The sequence below is a fragment of the Gekko japonicus genome, unplaced genomic scaffold (assembly GCF_001447785.1).
Source record: "Gekko japonicus isolate JY-2015 unplaced genomic scaffold, Gekko_japonicus_V1.1 scaffold563, whole genome shotgun sequence".
NCBI classification, from domain to species: domain Eukaryota; kingdom Metazoa; phylum Chordata; class Lepidosauria; order Squamata; family Gekkonidae; genus Gekko; species Gekko japonicus.
This window is the reverse complement of record NW_015166439.1, coordinates 602211-619172: the sequence shown is the minus strand read 5'-3', so window position 1 is coordinate 619172 and position 16962 is coordinate 602211. Positions and strand designations below refer to the sequence as shown.

General features: G+C 46.7%; 2 protein-coding genes across 4 annotated transcripts in view; both read right to left on the bottom strand.

Annotated features, from left to right (window-relative positions):
• The window catches only part of RBM4B (RNA binding motif protein 4B), a 10390-nt gene extending 7857 nt beyond the window's left edge, over positions 1-2533 (bottom strand). For 2 of the 3 annotated variants that reach the window (XM_015411962.1, XM_015411960.1), the window contains exons 1-2: positions 2457-2533; positions 78-503 (exon numbers count right to left, since the gene is read on the bottom strand). In XM_015411962.1, coding sequence (XP_015267448.1) covers positions 78-489 — 412 coding nt within the window. In that variant the 5' untranslated portion in view covers positions 490-503; positions 2457-2533. Of the gene's footprint in view, positions 1-77; positions 504-2438 lie in introns of all 3 variants that reach the window. The other variant, XM_015411961.1, reaches the window with a different exon arrangement.
• Positions 2534-9000: 6467 nt separating this feature from the next.
• The window catches only part of SPTBN2 (spectrin beta, non-erythrocytic 2), a 78798-nt gene continuing 70836 nt past the window's right edge, over positions 9001-16962 (bottom strand). Inside the window, exons 31-35 of the mRNA XM_015411947.1 lie at positions 16095-16170; positions 14483-14721; positions 13579-13752; positions 12633-12675; positions 9001-11296 (exon numbers count right to left, since the gene is read on the bottom strand). Coding sequence (XP_015267433.1) covers positions 11063-11296; positions 12633-12675; positions 13579-13752; positions 14483-14721; positions 16095-16170 — 766 coding nt within the window. The 3' untranslated portion in view covers positions 9001-11062. The remainder of the gene's footprint in view (positions 11297-12632; positions 12676-13578; positions 13753-14482; positions 14722-16094; positions 16171-16962) is intronic.

Here is a 16962-nt window from a genome sequence, read left to right as displayed (position 1 = left end):
GTTTCCCTGCCTCAGTAAAGCAAGTGGCAAATGACACACACTTGTACATCCTGTTGTCAGCCAGACCCCTATCCCACCTTGAAACTCTGTGTTGTCAAGACCCCTGATGGCCTCAACAGCATCCTCTGCTCGCTCCATGTGCACAAAGGCATAATCCTTGACAATGTCGCACTCAAGCACAGGGCCATATTCCTCAAACTTGGTCCGCAGCTCCAGGTTGGTGCAACTGGTACTGATGTTGCCTACATGAAGCTTCGTGGAGGCCTTGCTCTTGTTCTTACTGGCCTCCACATTGATGCAGATACCATGCAACTTGTAGTGGTGAAGGTTGCGGATGGCATCCTCAGCTGCCGTCTTGTCCTCAATGTGCACAAAGCCGTAGTTCTTGATAATGTCACATTCCAGGACCCGTCCATACTGCTCAAAAAGAGAACGAATCTCTTGCTCTGTGGCCTCCCGGGGAAGGTTGCCTATAAAAAGTTTCACCATGGTGGTGGCTAGAGCTTGGGTGGGGGGGAGAGAAGTGTTAGATTAATTTTCATGAAGCACAAAAAACACACATTATGAAGTAACAGAAGCAGCACATTTCTGCAAATAAATAAATACATGTTTGTATATTAGTGCTTCAGTTAAATGAAGCAGTCCGTATCTCAAGATCACTCATTGAATTTCATAGCTGAACAGGAATTCAAGCCAGTGAATGCCACATCCAAAGATAAAAGATATGTCTGCCACACCACCTCATTGGTTATCCAAGATAAAACAGAAGTCCAATAGCACCTTAAAGACTAAAATTTACGAGCTTTCCTTTCTCAGAGCACACTTCTTCAGATATGTGGAAAGGAAGAGTCCGGGCCTTTCAGTAACTTTCTGCAGAAATACAAAGCTTATTTTATAAATTCAGAATGTTCTGCTGTATGACATAAAAACCCATGTGCATGAAAACATGGTTCACTGCTTATTTATTTGTTAGCTCTACAGTATTCAGTGGTGGTAGATAAAGCCTTTTTTTCAAACAACTGCTTTCTACACTGGATCCAGTATTAGCAAATAGGGAAAAGTTAAGTTACATTTAGATCCTTGTTGTACTGAGGACAACAGGGTTACATTTTTATATATATATTGTCCAATACCTCTGTCATGCCTTCAATAAAACTGAGATACTGTAAACAGATTAGGCATAGGTTTCATGACAACAATAACTAGACAGTATGGTCATTAACATACAAAGCTCTGAGGGCTGAAAAATGAGTCTGATTCCTAGAGCCAAAGATTTGTTGAAGCCTCCTATAACCTTGTACTGATATCGGTTAACATTCTTAAACTTCAGAAACTTCTTCTTCCCAACCAATTTTATTTCTCCTGTCATTCCTTGTCAGCCCTGCTCCAAGTGAGGCCAGATTCTCTGACCTCTTCTCATCATCCATTACCCATAACAATGCCATTTTAGTTCCTTAAATGGAGAATCACACTTGAAAGATTTATGATGGGATTCACACCAAACCTCTGTCTTCCTGCCTTAACTTCTCTCTTCTCCTGTAATTGATTTCCTTTCCACGTATTTGAAGAAGTGAGGTCTGACTCATGAAAGCACATATTGAAATAAATGTCAGGCACCACTGGACTTTTTATTTTGCTACAACAGATGAACATGGCTCCTCCTCTACAATTCTCAAGGAAGATCCCACCCGCCTCCTATAACCATAAGGCTTAATCCTTCATTCGCTCCCCACCAAACACACACAAATCGCACCGACTGACACTTTTGTCTTTGCTGACCCAACTCTCGGCCCCTTGATCTGCAAATGCAACTGAGAAATTTAACAAATGATGTTTCCCTTCACCATGTTATGCCTATTAACAGGGAAAACTTCAGCTGCAGCATTTCAGCACCACGGATAATCTACAGCGAAGCGCGGGGCCTTACCTACTATAAGGCCCAAAGATACAAACGTATCTCGGAGAAGGCTCTTTTGTGGTGCCTTCGGGGAAACGAAACCCAACTGAAGCAAGCCCGCTTTACTGAACTGCTACGGGACCGACTTTAGGGTATCTTTATGGCGGCTGAGTACGTGACGCTTCTTCTCCACCCCACCCCCCCGCCGCCGCCCACGGATTAAGCAGCATCTGCGGCCATCACGCCCGACTCCACCTCTCGTTTCCCTGTCGCTGTGGAACGGAGTTTCCAAACTCCTGGTAGGCAAAGACCTCTTCTAGAACTGACAACCCTGTAGAAATGTCACTACTGGCAACATGGTGCCCTACAAGGGGACCGAGGCAGGCACACCGCTAGGCCCCCGCCCTCCGTAGACTGGCTGGGATGGGGGGGTCGTTTGTTCCCCCCCCCCTCACGGGCGCCGCCTCGGGCCTTTTCGAAAAGCGAGCACCAAACACAGCTTCATTCGCCGCCCTAAACGTCCCAAAGTAGAAAATGGCACCTTAAGTCAGTCACTCACCGCCCTGCCCCTCTCAGTAGCAGCCAACGACACAAAATGGCGGCACGAGCGACTGAAAAGGTTCTCCTCCTTCCCCGCGCCTCTCGGCCCGCCCTCACGTCAGAGCGCTGCCTCCTAATTGGCTCCAAAGGAGCCGTCCCGCCCGACAAATGGGCAGCAGCTAGAATCCCTGGGTGTGTAAAGCCAATAGGAACTCGTTTCAGCAGAAGGTGGTGGGTTGGTCTAATGTCGTAAAGAAAGGAGCAAGGGAGGGGCGGAATTCCCGCCAATGAGTTTTAAGCCCTTGCCTTCTTGTCCCAACGGATTTACAGTAGTCCCGCCTCATTTTCTTTTGTCAACGACGCCTCTATTGTGACGTTTGGAAATGGGACTGTACCATTGTTTGAGCGGACAGGGATGGTCGCTGAAGGACAATAGGCCGTTCCGCCTGGGGTGGGAGGGTGACCATAGAGATACTCATGGGTGGTGGAGTGGATCTGGGTGATGGAGAGAAGGTACATTTTTAAAAACCTTATTTAAAAATTAGTACTTTTAAGCCTCCAGTGGGAAAGGTCCCGTGGCCACTGTCTTAAGGAAATGGTTGCCAATCTCCAGGTGGGGCCTGGAGAGCTCCTAGAATTATAGTAGCTCTCCAGACGACACAAATCAGTTCCCCTGGGGGGAAAGACTGCTTTTTCTTTGGGGGGGGGGGGCTGTGCGGCATTAGGCCCTGCTGAGGTCTAACACCAGGCTCCACTACCAAATCTCCAGGAATTTCCCAGGCAGCAGCTGGCAACCCTAGGAAGGCTATGGTCAAGTGGCTGAGGGTGAACAAACTGAGGCTTTTAATCCCTATTCGAGAAGACTGGGATAAGGTCACCAGCCTCCAAGTAGGGCTTGGAGATCTAAAATTACAACTGCAAAAATCAGCTACAAAAATCTGTTCCCCTGGAGGAAACAGAGGCAAGACTCTGTGGTATTATACCCTACCGAGGTTCCGCCCCTTCCCAAACCCCGCTCTCCCCAAGTCTCCACTCCCAGATCCCTAAAATTTTTGCAACCTAGAGTTGGCAATTCTAGACCAGGGTGATGCCAGGTGGGAAGGCAAAGTGCTTACCTGGAATTTCCAACCTGGGAGTGTCCCTGGACCTGGTCCTGGGGATAGATGAAGAGGTCGGTGCTGTTGTTAGCACCTTTAAGTTACATCTGGCTGGCAAACAGATCCCTTATTTAGACTCTGCTGACCTAGTCCTGCTGAGCCATGCTACTGTAACACACTTTTTGTGGAGCTGCCTTTGAAGACGTCTTGGAAGCTTTAGTGCAGAAAAAAGCAGTGAGACCCCTCCCTATATGGTGTCAGCCACTTGGAACATCCAACACCATCAGCTGCATTGGCTGTCTACCTGGTTCTGGGCCCATTCAAAATGCTAGTTAATCACCTTTAAAGCCTATTATATGAACTGGGATTATCGTCTAGTATACTCCTGTGCATGTTGCATTCCTCAGGCAGCCTTCTAACAGTACGCTCATCTAGGATGGCCAGATTCAAGTTCAGTAGCATAGAGCAGGAGTCACTGGGTGGGTGGGGGGAGCCATTCGTGAATGTCCTGCATTGTGCAGGGGGTTGGACTAGATAACCTTGGAGGTCCCCCTTCCAACTCTATAATTCTGTGATTCTATACAGACCAACTCAATTTTCAGGGGTACAAGCTTTCGAGAGTCAAAGCTCCTTTAGTCGAATCTAGCTGTTCTACTGCTGACTAATATGACTGCCCTCTGAAACATTCATCTGGGATGGTCTGTTTGGCAACAGGTCACTGGCGCTCTCTGTGGTAGGTCCATTCCTCAGGGACGGCCTACCAGAGGGGGTGCTGTGAGTGCCTTCCACTGTCCTATTCAGGAAGCTCTGGAAGCCTGTTCTTTTCCAGAGGGTGTATGGTGGAGAGGTAGATTGCATTGGCAGTGAGATTTCCCACATGGGTTATTTGTCCCAGGTTCAATGCTGTTGGGAAGCACATTTTTCCACCAACTTCCCACTGCATCAAGATGCATTGGTGCACCTCCTGGGTTTTCCATAGCTTTTCTTCAATCTTTCCTAAACTTTGCTGCAGAGTTTTGGGCAGTACCACACCAAGACCTGGATAACTGTTGTATGGGTGGGAAAACTAAGATTTTCTTGGTTCGGCCATTTCTTGGTCCTACCACCTGTTTTTTATTTTAAACTTCAAATTCAGTACCATTATATTATATACTATTATATCATTACAATGTTTTAACAATTTATCAGCTTCTCTGAGTTTCCTGTTAAAAAGTCTCTGGCCCTTTTTATTGCAGAGATATGCATCTCCACAATGAAAGAGGCTAAAGACATTAAAAAAATAAAAGCTGGGAATTCGGTGAATTTCATACATAGATTATTGAAATATAGCCATATTAAATTGCTAGTTTTAAAACACAAACTGAAAATGTTGTCGAAAATGCACCAGAGGGGTGTGGGTGGGCTGCTGGTGAGAGGACTGGGGCAGGGGAAATGGTTGCTGCCGTACTGAGTCTGTCTCCCTGTGGAAAACATCTATGTTTGTAACGGCTTTTAACTATATTTGTGTTTTTAACTTGCTGGGTACATATATCTGTGTCCTGAAGCTCTTGTTGTTTTGTTAGCTGTCTTGAGTTTGCAGAGATAAGGCAGGATATAAATATTTCAATTAAGTAAATACATAATTTAAATTTAAGACCAACACAAATAACACAAAAGTGTGCAAGCTTTTAATTTCTCCAGAAATTTTCAGCAGGGTATATGTTAAAAAAAAGGTGGTAGAAGAATGTTTCAGACCTTAAAGAGGATTCAACTTACCCTCACTGACTCAGTTAAGAGTCGGGAGGATAGCTCCCTAGCTCGATTAGGCCAAATTCATCCATAGCAGAGTAACCTCATGGCTAGACTACTGTAATGCACTCTACATGAATCTGCCCTTGAAGACTTCTCAGAAACTTCACCAGGTACAGAATGCTGCAACTCAATTAATATTGGCAGCTAGGCGCGGGATACATATGACAACTATTACTGCACTCATTACCAATTAGTTTCCAGATACAGTTCAAGTTAACTAGTTAGGTGAAGTGGTTAGGAGCGCAGACTCTAATCTGGGAGAACGGGGTTTGATTCCCCACTCCTCCACATGCAGGTGCTGGTGTTAATCACAAATTCTTTCAGAGCTGTTCTCTCAAGAGCAGTTCTCAAGGGAGTTCTCTCAGGATCACCTACCTCACAGGGTATCTGTTGTGGGGAGGGGAAGGGAAAAGTGATTGTAAGCCACTCTGAGACTCCTTCAAGTAGTGAAGAGTAGGGTATAAATCCTATCGCTTCTTCTTAATGTTTATCACCTACAAAGTCTTTCATGGCCTAGAACCTTCATATATGCAGAACAACGTATCTCGATATGCTCTGCTGAATCAGTTCAATAAATCAGAGAAAAGCCCTCTGAATGTGAATGGCCACCATATTCAAGCATTCTTTGCTGTTGCTCCCACCTGGTGGAATTGGCCTGCCTGACAAGGAGGGTACCATGCTCTTATCATTCCACTGACTGTGTAAAACAGAACTGTTCAGGAGGACATTTTCATAAAGCCAGGATGTTTCCTGCATTTCCATCGTTCTGCAGAATGTAAGACAGAACTGTTCAGGAGGGCATTTGTATTATGCTAGGTTTTCTTAGCATCCTGTATTTAATGATGAACCCACGGCCCATGTGGATCGATCGACCCAGAGAATAGGGCCAGGTTCAGATAGGGGGGGGGTATTAGGCAGGCAGGCAGAGGGGGTGATGGCACTGTAAGCGGCAGGAGGGAGGTCAAGGGGTAAGCTGGAGCTGCTCCCTGCCTTGTGATTCAAACATCCATTGGCAGTGCAAACAGGAGGGCCGGCCGGCAATTGAGTAGCTGGACAGGAGGCAAAAAAAAGGTTGTAAAAGGTTTTACCCCCCCCCCCCCCCAATAAGTCTTGAGGGTCCCTGCTTGTTGTCCTCATTTTGTAGTCCAGCTTTAACCCATACTGTCATTTTGGTTGGTCTTTAATAAAGAAGTTCTTACATGGCTTTTGTTCATGGAGAAGGTTTGGATGGATCTCTAGAAGGCAGAACAGGGACTGGGGTGGGGGAGAACTGAACTGATCAATGCAGCCTCATATACTTCATGCATCTGATGAAGTGAGGTCTGACTTACAAAAAAGCATGTGCTATATTTTGTTACTCTTTAAGATGCCACTGGACTCCTACTTTATTTTGGCAGTACAGACTAACACAACTATCTATCTGGAATTGTCTTGTATGAAAGGATGTCATGAAATTGGTACAGTCGTCTTTCTATACTCTGATGTTTGTAGAAATTCCTGGTTACCGAGATCAGTAAAATAGTTGAGTATTCTTATAGTTTGTATCCTAGGATAGCAATTAACAGTTCACCACATCAGTATTGTACAGTCCACCTACTCTCAGCAGCTGGGACTATTGCCACTCTGTGGAAGAGGCACAGGTACCTTGATAGGAAGACACAGTGATGCACGTATCAATGTACATGGATACAATGCCTGGTTCAGTTACATATGGAACACTTTGTCCATGGAAAAGTTGACTGCTTAGAAGCCAAGCACAGACTCTTTTACTGCGACATGGCTTCCTTCCTTATTCTACATTGAGTAAAACTTGGATCATTATAGAATCCCAACACAATATAAGATTTTATTGCACAGGAAAAAATATGTAAGAATTAGTGATACTGCAAGAATATATTTCCTTTGGTGGCAATAAAGGAATTTGTCATATGGGGTTTTGTTTGTAGAGTGGGTTGAGAAGAGTACCTCAGTTTCTTCTTTTCACATGATGACTCCCCTTCTGTACTTGTTTTAAATCACTTCCTGTTTTATTAGGGCCTGGAGAGGTGCAGAGTGGCTCACTGGGTGAAGCATCTGCTGAGCATGCAGAAGGTCCCAGGTTTGATCCACAGCATTCGCAGCTGCAAGGATCTGAGACACTTGTCTGGGTAGACCAGGCAGTCCTTGATGGACCAACAGTCTGATTCAGTGTAAGGCAGATTTGTTTATGTTTTCTTTACGTATTCTCTGGGCTGTTCTTCTAATATCTATTGATTTGTGCAACTTGTTAGATAAACTTGTAGAAAACTTTTTTTAAGTTAAGATCAACTGAAATAACACAAAGAATGTGCAAGTTTTCGAGTTCTCTAGAACTTTTCTACAGAGTGGATGTTAAAAAGGGAAGGGGTCAATAAAGGGGGGGAAAAGCCTTAAGACAATTTTTTTAGCCTGTCCCTCCCTTCTGGGAGCTCAGCAGGGCACACTTGGTTACCCTCTCCGCCCCTTTATCTTCACAGCAACTCTGTGAACTACATGACGCTGACAGAGAGTGACTGGCACATGGTCACCCAGCAAGCGTAGGGATTGAGTGGAGGTTTGAATCTGTCCCCCCCCCCCCCAATCCTTGTCCAGTATCTTCACTGCTATATAGTGTAGCTTGATGAAGAGTTCTGGAGGACTTGAAATAAAAGCACCTTTAAAATGTTTAGGTCTTATGGTAGGATTAGAGGCAAAAGTGCAGAGGATGGGTACCAACAGAAAAGAGCTTAGTGAACACCCCCAGGCAGAAGCAATCTACCTCTGACAAAAAGCAAATGGGGGAGGAAGAGCAACAGGGGATGGCTATCATTTTCATACCCTGCTTGTGGACTACCCAGAGCAGGATGCTGAACTTGACAGACACTAATATGGGATTCTCTTTATGCTATCCTTCTGCCTGCAAAGAAGCTGTTAAAGGCACAGGAGCCAAGCCGGGTCAAAAGGCGGCAGACCTGTTCAGAAGGGGGCTAACAGAAACAGCCATGTGGCACAGAGGGAGTTTTCTCACCTCTGCCTTTGGCAAATCAAAACATTCTGGAGGAATGTTTCCTTCGGAGGATCCCTGCTTTTTTGGACCATACATGCATCCTCAGCCCTACTCTCTGCTTTCTTTTGCAATACACAAGTAAGCTCCAGTCTCAGGATTTCCACTTAAGAGTGTTCCAGTTAGCCTTGCAGTCAGAACAGGGCTTTTCTATGTTGCGAACAACCTTTCTTCACCCAAGTAAATGCTCTGCTTGATCAATGAGACGTCCCTTGCACGGACAGGAAAAGAGGTCAGTAGTAGTTCCCACTTAGTTCCACTGCAATAGGTAGGTAGGAATAAAGCAGGCCGGCTACTCTCTACACAGATTGTTGTTGTTTTTTTAATTTCTGTCCAAAAAAAATCAGAACAGATGCCACTGCAAATACGTGAATAACGTCTCCCACAAGCACAGAGATGCCACCAGGACGCCACTGGGAACAGGGCCCTCATAGGCGTGTGCTGGGAAGGGCCTTGGTTCAAGCCAGGAGTCCTGCCTCGAAATCCCCATCCCAATTGCTTCCCGCAATCTAAGCAGTGTTGGGCCACCCTGCCGTAGTGAATCTTGGCAACGGGCCAGGCCTTTGTGGACCCAGCTAGGAGCCTCACACCTAGGCACCCTCTGCATCGGGGGGAGAGGAAAAGGATATGGCAGGCCATCAGGGCAGCATACGGTTATGAAAAAGGAAGGCACAGGTCAGAAAACCAGACTAGAAAAGAGATGGAAGCAGGAACACAGCGGTGTGGGATGCAAAATTCGGCAGTGGAGAGATTCCCACTCTTGCAGGAGCTCAGCAGGTAAAGAGTAGCTGTCGGACAGCAAGCCCTGAAAGACCAATGGAGAAAACTTCGGTCCCCACTATCAGGCAAAGCTACAAGACTCCGGCAATAGCTAAGATGCATATTCCTCCCCTGGAAATGAGTTTCCTCCTAATATAGTTTTCAGAAATAAAAAATGTCCTGCCTCATCTTGTTAGAAGGACCCTGAGTAGTGTCGTTTGAAGGACAGGACTTGTTAAATGAGAGGGTCTGCTCCCTTCAGCTCCCCACCCTCTTTGGGACAGAGGTCCGTGACTCATCGCCACAAGATACTGAAGCGGTCTTTAGACTCAGAGGTCTTTAAAAAAAAAAAAAGCTCCAATACGTTCATGGATCAGCCACGATCACTGAGAATGGAACCTCCATGTTTAGAGGCAGGATATTTTATGAGCACCAGATGACAGGATATCTGTCTCCATCATGCTCTGCTAATAAGCTTACCTTATGGGCCATCTGGCTGGCCCAGGTAGAAGTAGAGTGTTGTACTAGATGGCCCTTGGGAGTTGGCTACTGGAGGCCCAAGTGGTGCCTCAGGAAATCAAGGCCTGGCAGAAGTGGTGGTGATGGCAGAGAAGGTTCTTGGGCGGAATACTCAAAGGCCCTAACTAGAAGGAAGAGTGGTAGAGCTGTTTTGTTAAGAAGGCAGCCAGTTCCACAATTGTAAAGTGGCATTCTTGACATTTCCATTTAAAGGCAGCCTCTCCTCTAGGCCTGGAGAGCCGTTGCCACAGAGTATACCATCCTGAACCAGAACAGTATAAGATACCTTCATAAATGGGGGTGGGGGGTGGGTTAGGGTGCAATTTTAAGTACAGCGAGGTACTGAACTCCTTCTCTAATCAGCTGCATTCGTCACTCCAAACTCACATTTCTTCTGGTTGGCTTCCAAGACAGGAAGGAGGCAGAGTTGACAAGAAAAGCCAGCTTGGGTGGCTGACGATTTTAGAGGTAAAAGGGCTTCACCCCTTGATTCTTCTCTTTAAATTCTCTCCCTACTTTATATATCTGTGTGATATGAGCTCTGTCCTATGGTATGGGTGACGCCACAGCCACTCCTGCCCCGGTAGGGCCTTATATGGGACCAGCAGTGCCTCAGGACACAAGCCTCTCTTTAAAAGTTGATTTTCCTTCTACCTCAAAACAGGTTGTGTTCTTTCCGGTCACCGTTTTGACTCACTCAGCAGAACCTACTTCAGGTTAGGCAACAAAGGGGACAGGGGTGGCTCTAGAGAAATCCTGCAATCGGAGGGTGGAAATGGGGGATGGGATCAGGTGATAGAAGCATTTCCTGACTAAGAGGGTGGGGATTTTTGTGGGGGAAGGAGAAATCCTCGACATCAGAAGCCCAAAGAACCCATTTCTTCCTGTACCCAACAGACTCTTGATACCAGCTTGGTAACGGAAAACCTTGGCAGAGCCCACACTTCAGCAACCCATAAGCCCTGAGTCCCTGTGCATACAGAATGACAGATGATGTGCATGGCTCGTGCCCCCTGGCCCACACTCTCATCACAGCCACGCTTCAGTGATGCCTCTTTGCCCCCCTGCAAGAGCCTCTTCCGAGTGCAGCACCTCAGACCCAATCCCTGACATCATGGCTTCACCTTGCAAACGTGTTCCGATTGAGGCAGCATGGCCTGATTTTGCTTTTTTTCCCCCCCTGGGGTGGGGGAGGGAGGAGAGGCATTCCGTGTAAAGTTTGGAGATGCTTCATGCAATCTGCAGTACTAAGAAAAATAACCGTGGTCTCTGTCAGCTGTGTCGCTCCCCAGTCTTCCCCAGGTCCAAAGTCCCTCGCCACGCCCGCCCTGACCATCAGTTTTGCACAGACTCAGCGGCTGCAGTCCCCCGCCCGCCCGTTCCCCACGAGGGACTCCTCTATTTGTTCTTCTTGAAAAAGCTGAAGCGCTTCTCACGGTCCTTTTCCTTGGTCTCTTTGCTACGCAGTGTGACGGTCCCTTCGGGGCCGCTGTTGGGGGACACGGGGGGCATGCTCAGGGTGCGTGACATTCCTTTACTGATGAGCGGCGGCTGTTCCTCTGCAGTCCCTTGTGGCGTTGGGGTGCAGGTGGCTGCAGCATTGATGACTCGCATCCAACTGCTCATCTCAGCCTACGGAAGAAGGAAGAGAGTGGCCATGTTGAGCACCCTCGCCTTGTCTGAGGGACGATCTCCCTGTGAGCACACACAGATTGCATTCCCTCCCACCACTCACTGCTGCAAGGAGGAAGGTGGGTGGTGCTAAGAGTTCCTTTTCCAGTTAGAACTCTGCCAAGAAGCTCACTGGGTACTCTTGGGCCAATCACACACTCTCAGGTTGTACCTCATAGGGCTGTTATGGGGATAAAAGGGAGGAGGAGGAGGAAAAGGAGGAGGAGGAGGAGGAAGAAGAGTTGGACCCCACCCTTTGCTCAGAGTGGCTTACAATCTCCTTCCATTCCTCTCCCCACAACAGACACCCTGTGAGGTAGGTGGAGCTGAGAGAGCTCTTTCAAGAACTGCTCTTGAGAGAACAGCTCTGAGAGAACTGTGACTGATCCAAGGTCACCCAGCTGGCTTCATGTGGAGGAGTAGGGAATCAAATCCGGTTCTCCAGAATAGAGTCTGCCGTTCTTAACCACTACAACAAACTGGAGAATGACGATTGCTGCGCTGAATTCTTTGGGGAAAGGGTGGGATATATATGTACCAAATAAATAGATTTTAAGAGCTAAATACTGGAGTACAGACAGGAGAAATCCCTGCATCTTCTTATTTTTGAAATTATTTTCCACGCATTCTGGGACAGGGATCCTGAATGTGGTGCCCATCAGCACCATGGCACCTGCCAACACCTTTTCTGCTGCCCACCAAATGTTTTTAAAAAGTGGGATGGGACAGGTGACCAGCAAGGTTTCTGATTAGCCTTTGGAGATTTGATTGGCTGTGCAGATTTCTTAAAATGTTGCTTTGGCGGCGGCAGCTGCCACTAGAGTATAAAGGTTTTCACTGCGTGACTGAAGGTAATTTGTGGCAGCCATTTCGTGGCTGGCCCCGCCTCCTGAGGCTGACATTTTGTGACTGCGCCCACCACCCTGTGTCAGAATTCCAAAGGTGCCCAAAGGCCCAAAAAGGTTGTGGACCTCTGTTCTAGGGCATGCACCTGAACATCAGCAGAGTGTCTTGCCTTCACCAATGAATATCTGCAGCCTGCCCCGCAGTTTGGTGACTGAGGAGGGGAACTCTTGGCTGCCAAAATGTGTGACTCTTGCTTAGAAGTTAAGATCCAGTGCTTGCTTTCCACATGTACTGCTGGAAGACTTCCTCTTGGCATGCCCCCTTCAAATGACAAGGGATATTGTGGGGCCAAGAGCCCAAGCCAGCATTCAACATGGGCTAAAATTAGAGGGTTGGAGGCTTTCAGGCAGCACTCCAAGAATGGGAATTGCAAAGGCAGGGATCCACTCACCTCATCCTTCGCCTGGAATAAATACTCTTTGCCATCGGTTAACCTGCAGGGATGGATGGAAAATTTAGATATTATTATTTAGGGGGATTGCCCAATCGGTCTGCATATATCACTTTGGTACGTATTTTATATTATTATATGCTTCCTGTGTGTAACTCTGCCATACAATAAATTATACCTGCAGGGAGGAGGGGTGGAAATGTAATAATCATTTCTGATCATTGCCCAGGGATCACCTACAAACCCAAATCCCACTATGGACAGGAGACTGGGTATCAGCAGCAAGGTTTTTAGAAAAAGAGCAAAGTTATGTTCTTCTGTAAAATACAAACGTGCGGAGGAGTCCTATAGCCTGGCCTAAAATAGCCACTGGTGCAATGCTTTGGGACCCTATGAGAACTTCACAGTCATGTCCATCCGAGTACAATCACTTCTGCCAGCCCTTTTGCCATCATGGCTGTCAGTGGGGGAGTTGGGCCTCAGAACTACATTGGCCGTTGCTGTGGTCCTCCCTTAGCACACTCCCAACACCTTCAACTTCTGCCCCCTTATGCAAACATAGCCAGTTTGGACATAACATTTTGGCATGTGCTACTGGGATCATAACTGCAAGTTCCAATGCTGTCAGAGCTCTGCAATGCTATTAACTTGCATGTTCCTAAATCAAAATTAGTTTAGTCCTGATCCTATCCTTGTCTGGCAGGTGTAACCTCAAGGATAAGATTATACCTGTAGAATTGTACTGTTGTGGGGGTGCTGACAATTCCTTCTTCAGATCCCTCACCCTGTTCATGGGACAGTTCCCAAAATTCCCACACTGGGAGCCATGGCAGTACAACCCGCATGGAACAGGCCATGACACGTCCTACCGTGTTCAGTTTTAAAAGTGGGGAAACTTAAACAGAAAGCAAGGCCAATGCTCTGTGACCAAAACTGCACCCCCTACCCAAGCTTGAAGACATGCTTGCGCTTCTTGTAGTCCAAGGCAACATTGCACTGTGACCCCTGCAAGCTGACGGGCACCTCGCCATGGTAAGGGATGCCGTTGCTGGCGTTCTTGCTGTCCTTGTAGAAGCCCAGACTACCCTTCCGCACAATGCAAAAGATGTTCTGCCAGGATCTGGAGAGACAAGTTAATAAGGGGTTACCTCTATGTCCAAAAGACCTGGATACCTCCTCGGCAGTCCCAGGCCTGACAAGCAGCCAAAAGAGGTGGCTGGCTGAATTCAGTTCCACGTATGAAATCCATCCACATACAGATGTGTTTCCTGGTTGTTGCACGAACCCTTTCCTTAATGTGAGCTTCTCTTTTCTGCCTTTGTAACTCTTCTAGCTCTTCCACCCATCCTCCCTCTTGCTTGTCAACTCATGCTACTTGATTCCATTACCTTCCATTGAAGCTGTTACTCTTTTCAGCCTTCATGTCCCAGCATCCTCTCCCCATCACAGCCTGCTGAAAGCTCACAGCCTCTACCCCTTCACCCCCCGCGTCAGTGTAGTTTTCTCCCATGCAAACTGACCTTTCATTACCCTCACTGAGGTTGTCCTGTTTGTCACTATTCCAATGGTCAACACCTTCCTATAAAGGACTAGGCCTCAATGGCAGAGCATGTGTATTGCATGCAGAAGGTGGCTGGTTAGATTCCCAGCTTCTTTAGTTGAAGGATTTCAGCAATGCTGGCAAAGGCCGTTCTGTTCCTGAGACCTTGGAAGTCTTTTGGAATGACTTCCACAGAACAAATACATATCTAGATAAGCAATAAGCGACTTCAAAATCTACAAAGGCTTATGGGATATACTTTGCTGTCTGCCATTCCAAAACGCCCTTCCAGAGCCACGCCCTGTCTCACCTGTTGGCTGCTTTTTTGCCATGTGACTCCATTTCCTGTTTTCGGTACAGCATTCCCTCCATCTGTTCCGAGGCTGAGGAATCTGGCATCCGCAAGGGCAGTGTGGCTGACTGAGCAGGATCAGTGCCAAGGGCAGGCAGCTTGGAGCGGGGTTTGGGTGATGGAACTGGGCTGGGCTCCTTCCCCTTGGACACAGAGTCCAGCCGTGACCCGTTCACCGTACCTGATGTCTCAGACATCTGGGAAAGATGGGAGATGTATCAGATGCCTTTTCACTTGTTATACCACAGAGACTGTGCTTGCACATAGCCCTAAGACTCTATGAATACGGGATACAGGATACGGCTGGATATCACATCACGCTACCACTTTACTGAGGATAAATGGGTCTAGGTCTGCTCAGTGCCTGGATGGGAGACCAACTGGGACCCCACCCCTCATTCACTGACCCATGTACACAATGCTAAAAATCACGCCGGAAAAAAATGTAGAATATGAAATAATGAAAATACAACAAATTAATCCAGGCCTCAGCTCTCTCCTTGCAGGGGACAATCAGGAAGGCTGTCCTTTCTTCCCTCGCCAATTATTATATTTACATCAACATCAGCATTCCTGTTGCTTTACACAGTAGCGGAGACGACAAAAAGACAGGTCCCTTGTTGGGTGTTACAAGTTAAAACACTTATTTTCAGTGTTTACTGGGTTAATACTGTTTGTTAAATCACATGTTTGTTTGTGACCAATAAGTTTAGAGAGTTAGAAAGCCCGGTAACCTCAGATCTAGTTTGTTGTTCTGATTGGAGACCAAAATGCCAAGTATTAGCATTTTATGGCTCTTTGTCCAGAGCAAGAAGAAGAAGCTTGTCTTCTCTCTCTTCTGCCATGTTCTGTCTAGCTGTAAGGATGTAGGAATATTAGCTCTTTGTTATTTTACATCCCGTGTACCTTTTCCCCATGCTAGGTTGTAGTAAACTTTTATATTTAAACACACCATGGACTCTGACTCTTTAATACTCTGATGAATGCTGATTACTCTGCTGATTTACTTTAACATTAAAAGAATAACATTAAAAGAATAACCCAACATCCCTGCCCCTTAGGCGCTTACAGTCTTAATCCCTACAGTGGGAGGAACATGAGAAAGGAAGAAGCAATGGGAACAAGGGATGGACAGCCGCCAATCTAGGTACATTTCCTTAGGCTTGGTTCTAGTTGGGGATGATGGTTAACTGGTTTTCTAGCGGTTTTCATGGAAAGCCTGAGTTTCAAGAAGTGCTCTGAAGGGGAGAGAAAGGAGACACCATGTGTGTGGGAAAGTGAGTTCCAGGTGTTAAGGGACAGCAAGGGTGGAGTCTAGGATTCTCTTTCTGAGTCAGAGGGGACTTCCACATCAAGAGATGGGAACGGGATGTTGGGTAATGATGCGCTGTGCCTAAATAAAATTTCTCTTGGGCAACAGAGTGTGACAATGCGTCTCTCGCAACGGTACTACAGCCCCATCCCAGGCCCATGCTGCCCAGCCAATCAGCTCTCTGTTTTCAAGTTTTTCCATCTTCCTTCAGCCTTGCTCCCCACATCTCCCCCAGTGCCCAGCACATCCATGCCTCACCTGGGTAGACTCAGAATCAGGATCAATCCCGTTCAGAGATGGCAACTCCAATGATAGACCACGCTCTCCTGAACTCCTGCAGGAGGTAATGGAGGAGGGGGAACATGCATCAGTGCTGGAGTTCTACCCCACAGTGTCCAGTGGGGGAAGCTCTTTTGCCCCCCTCCAAAGAAAGCATCCCCTTCCCTTCTCTCTTGCAGTCCTCAAAAGTACAATGCCATTGCCTCCAGTTTTGCAAAACTAGATTAGAATACTGCAATGCGCTCTACCTGGGGCTCCTCTTGAAATGCGTTCGGAATCTTCCAACGTTGCAGCCAGAATATTGATTCCACTCTTGGTCCATCTACACTGGCTTCCAATTTGTTTCCAGACCCTTCAAAGCCCTATACAGTTTGGGAGCAGCATACCTGAAGGACTGCTTACTCCCATATGAATCTACCTGACCACTGAGGTTATCTTCCAAGGTCCTGTTCTGGGTGCTCCCGCCTTTTGAGACGAGCAGGTGGCAACCCAAAAGGGCCTTGTTGGCCAGGGATATTCATCTGTCCCCTTCTCTCACTGCCTTTGGTCATTCCCTCAATGATTGCTCCTTCCTGCCATGTGTTTTTACTGTTCGATGTGTATTTTGATGTTTGATGTGTAATATGTATCAGTTTTATATTTTAGTTTGATGTGTGATATCCATTTTAGTTTTGTTTTTATGAACTGTTTTTATCTTATGTTTTTACAATGTTGTGTTTTAATTGTTAGCCACCTTGGTGGCCTTGACTGAATAGAAATGTGGCATACAAATTTTGTAAATAAATAAATAAGCTAATTAGGGTTCCCCCCTTTAGAAAAGGTATATTACACTTCATGGTCATTCCTG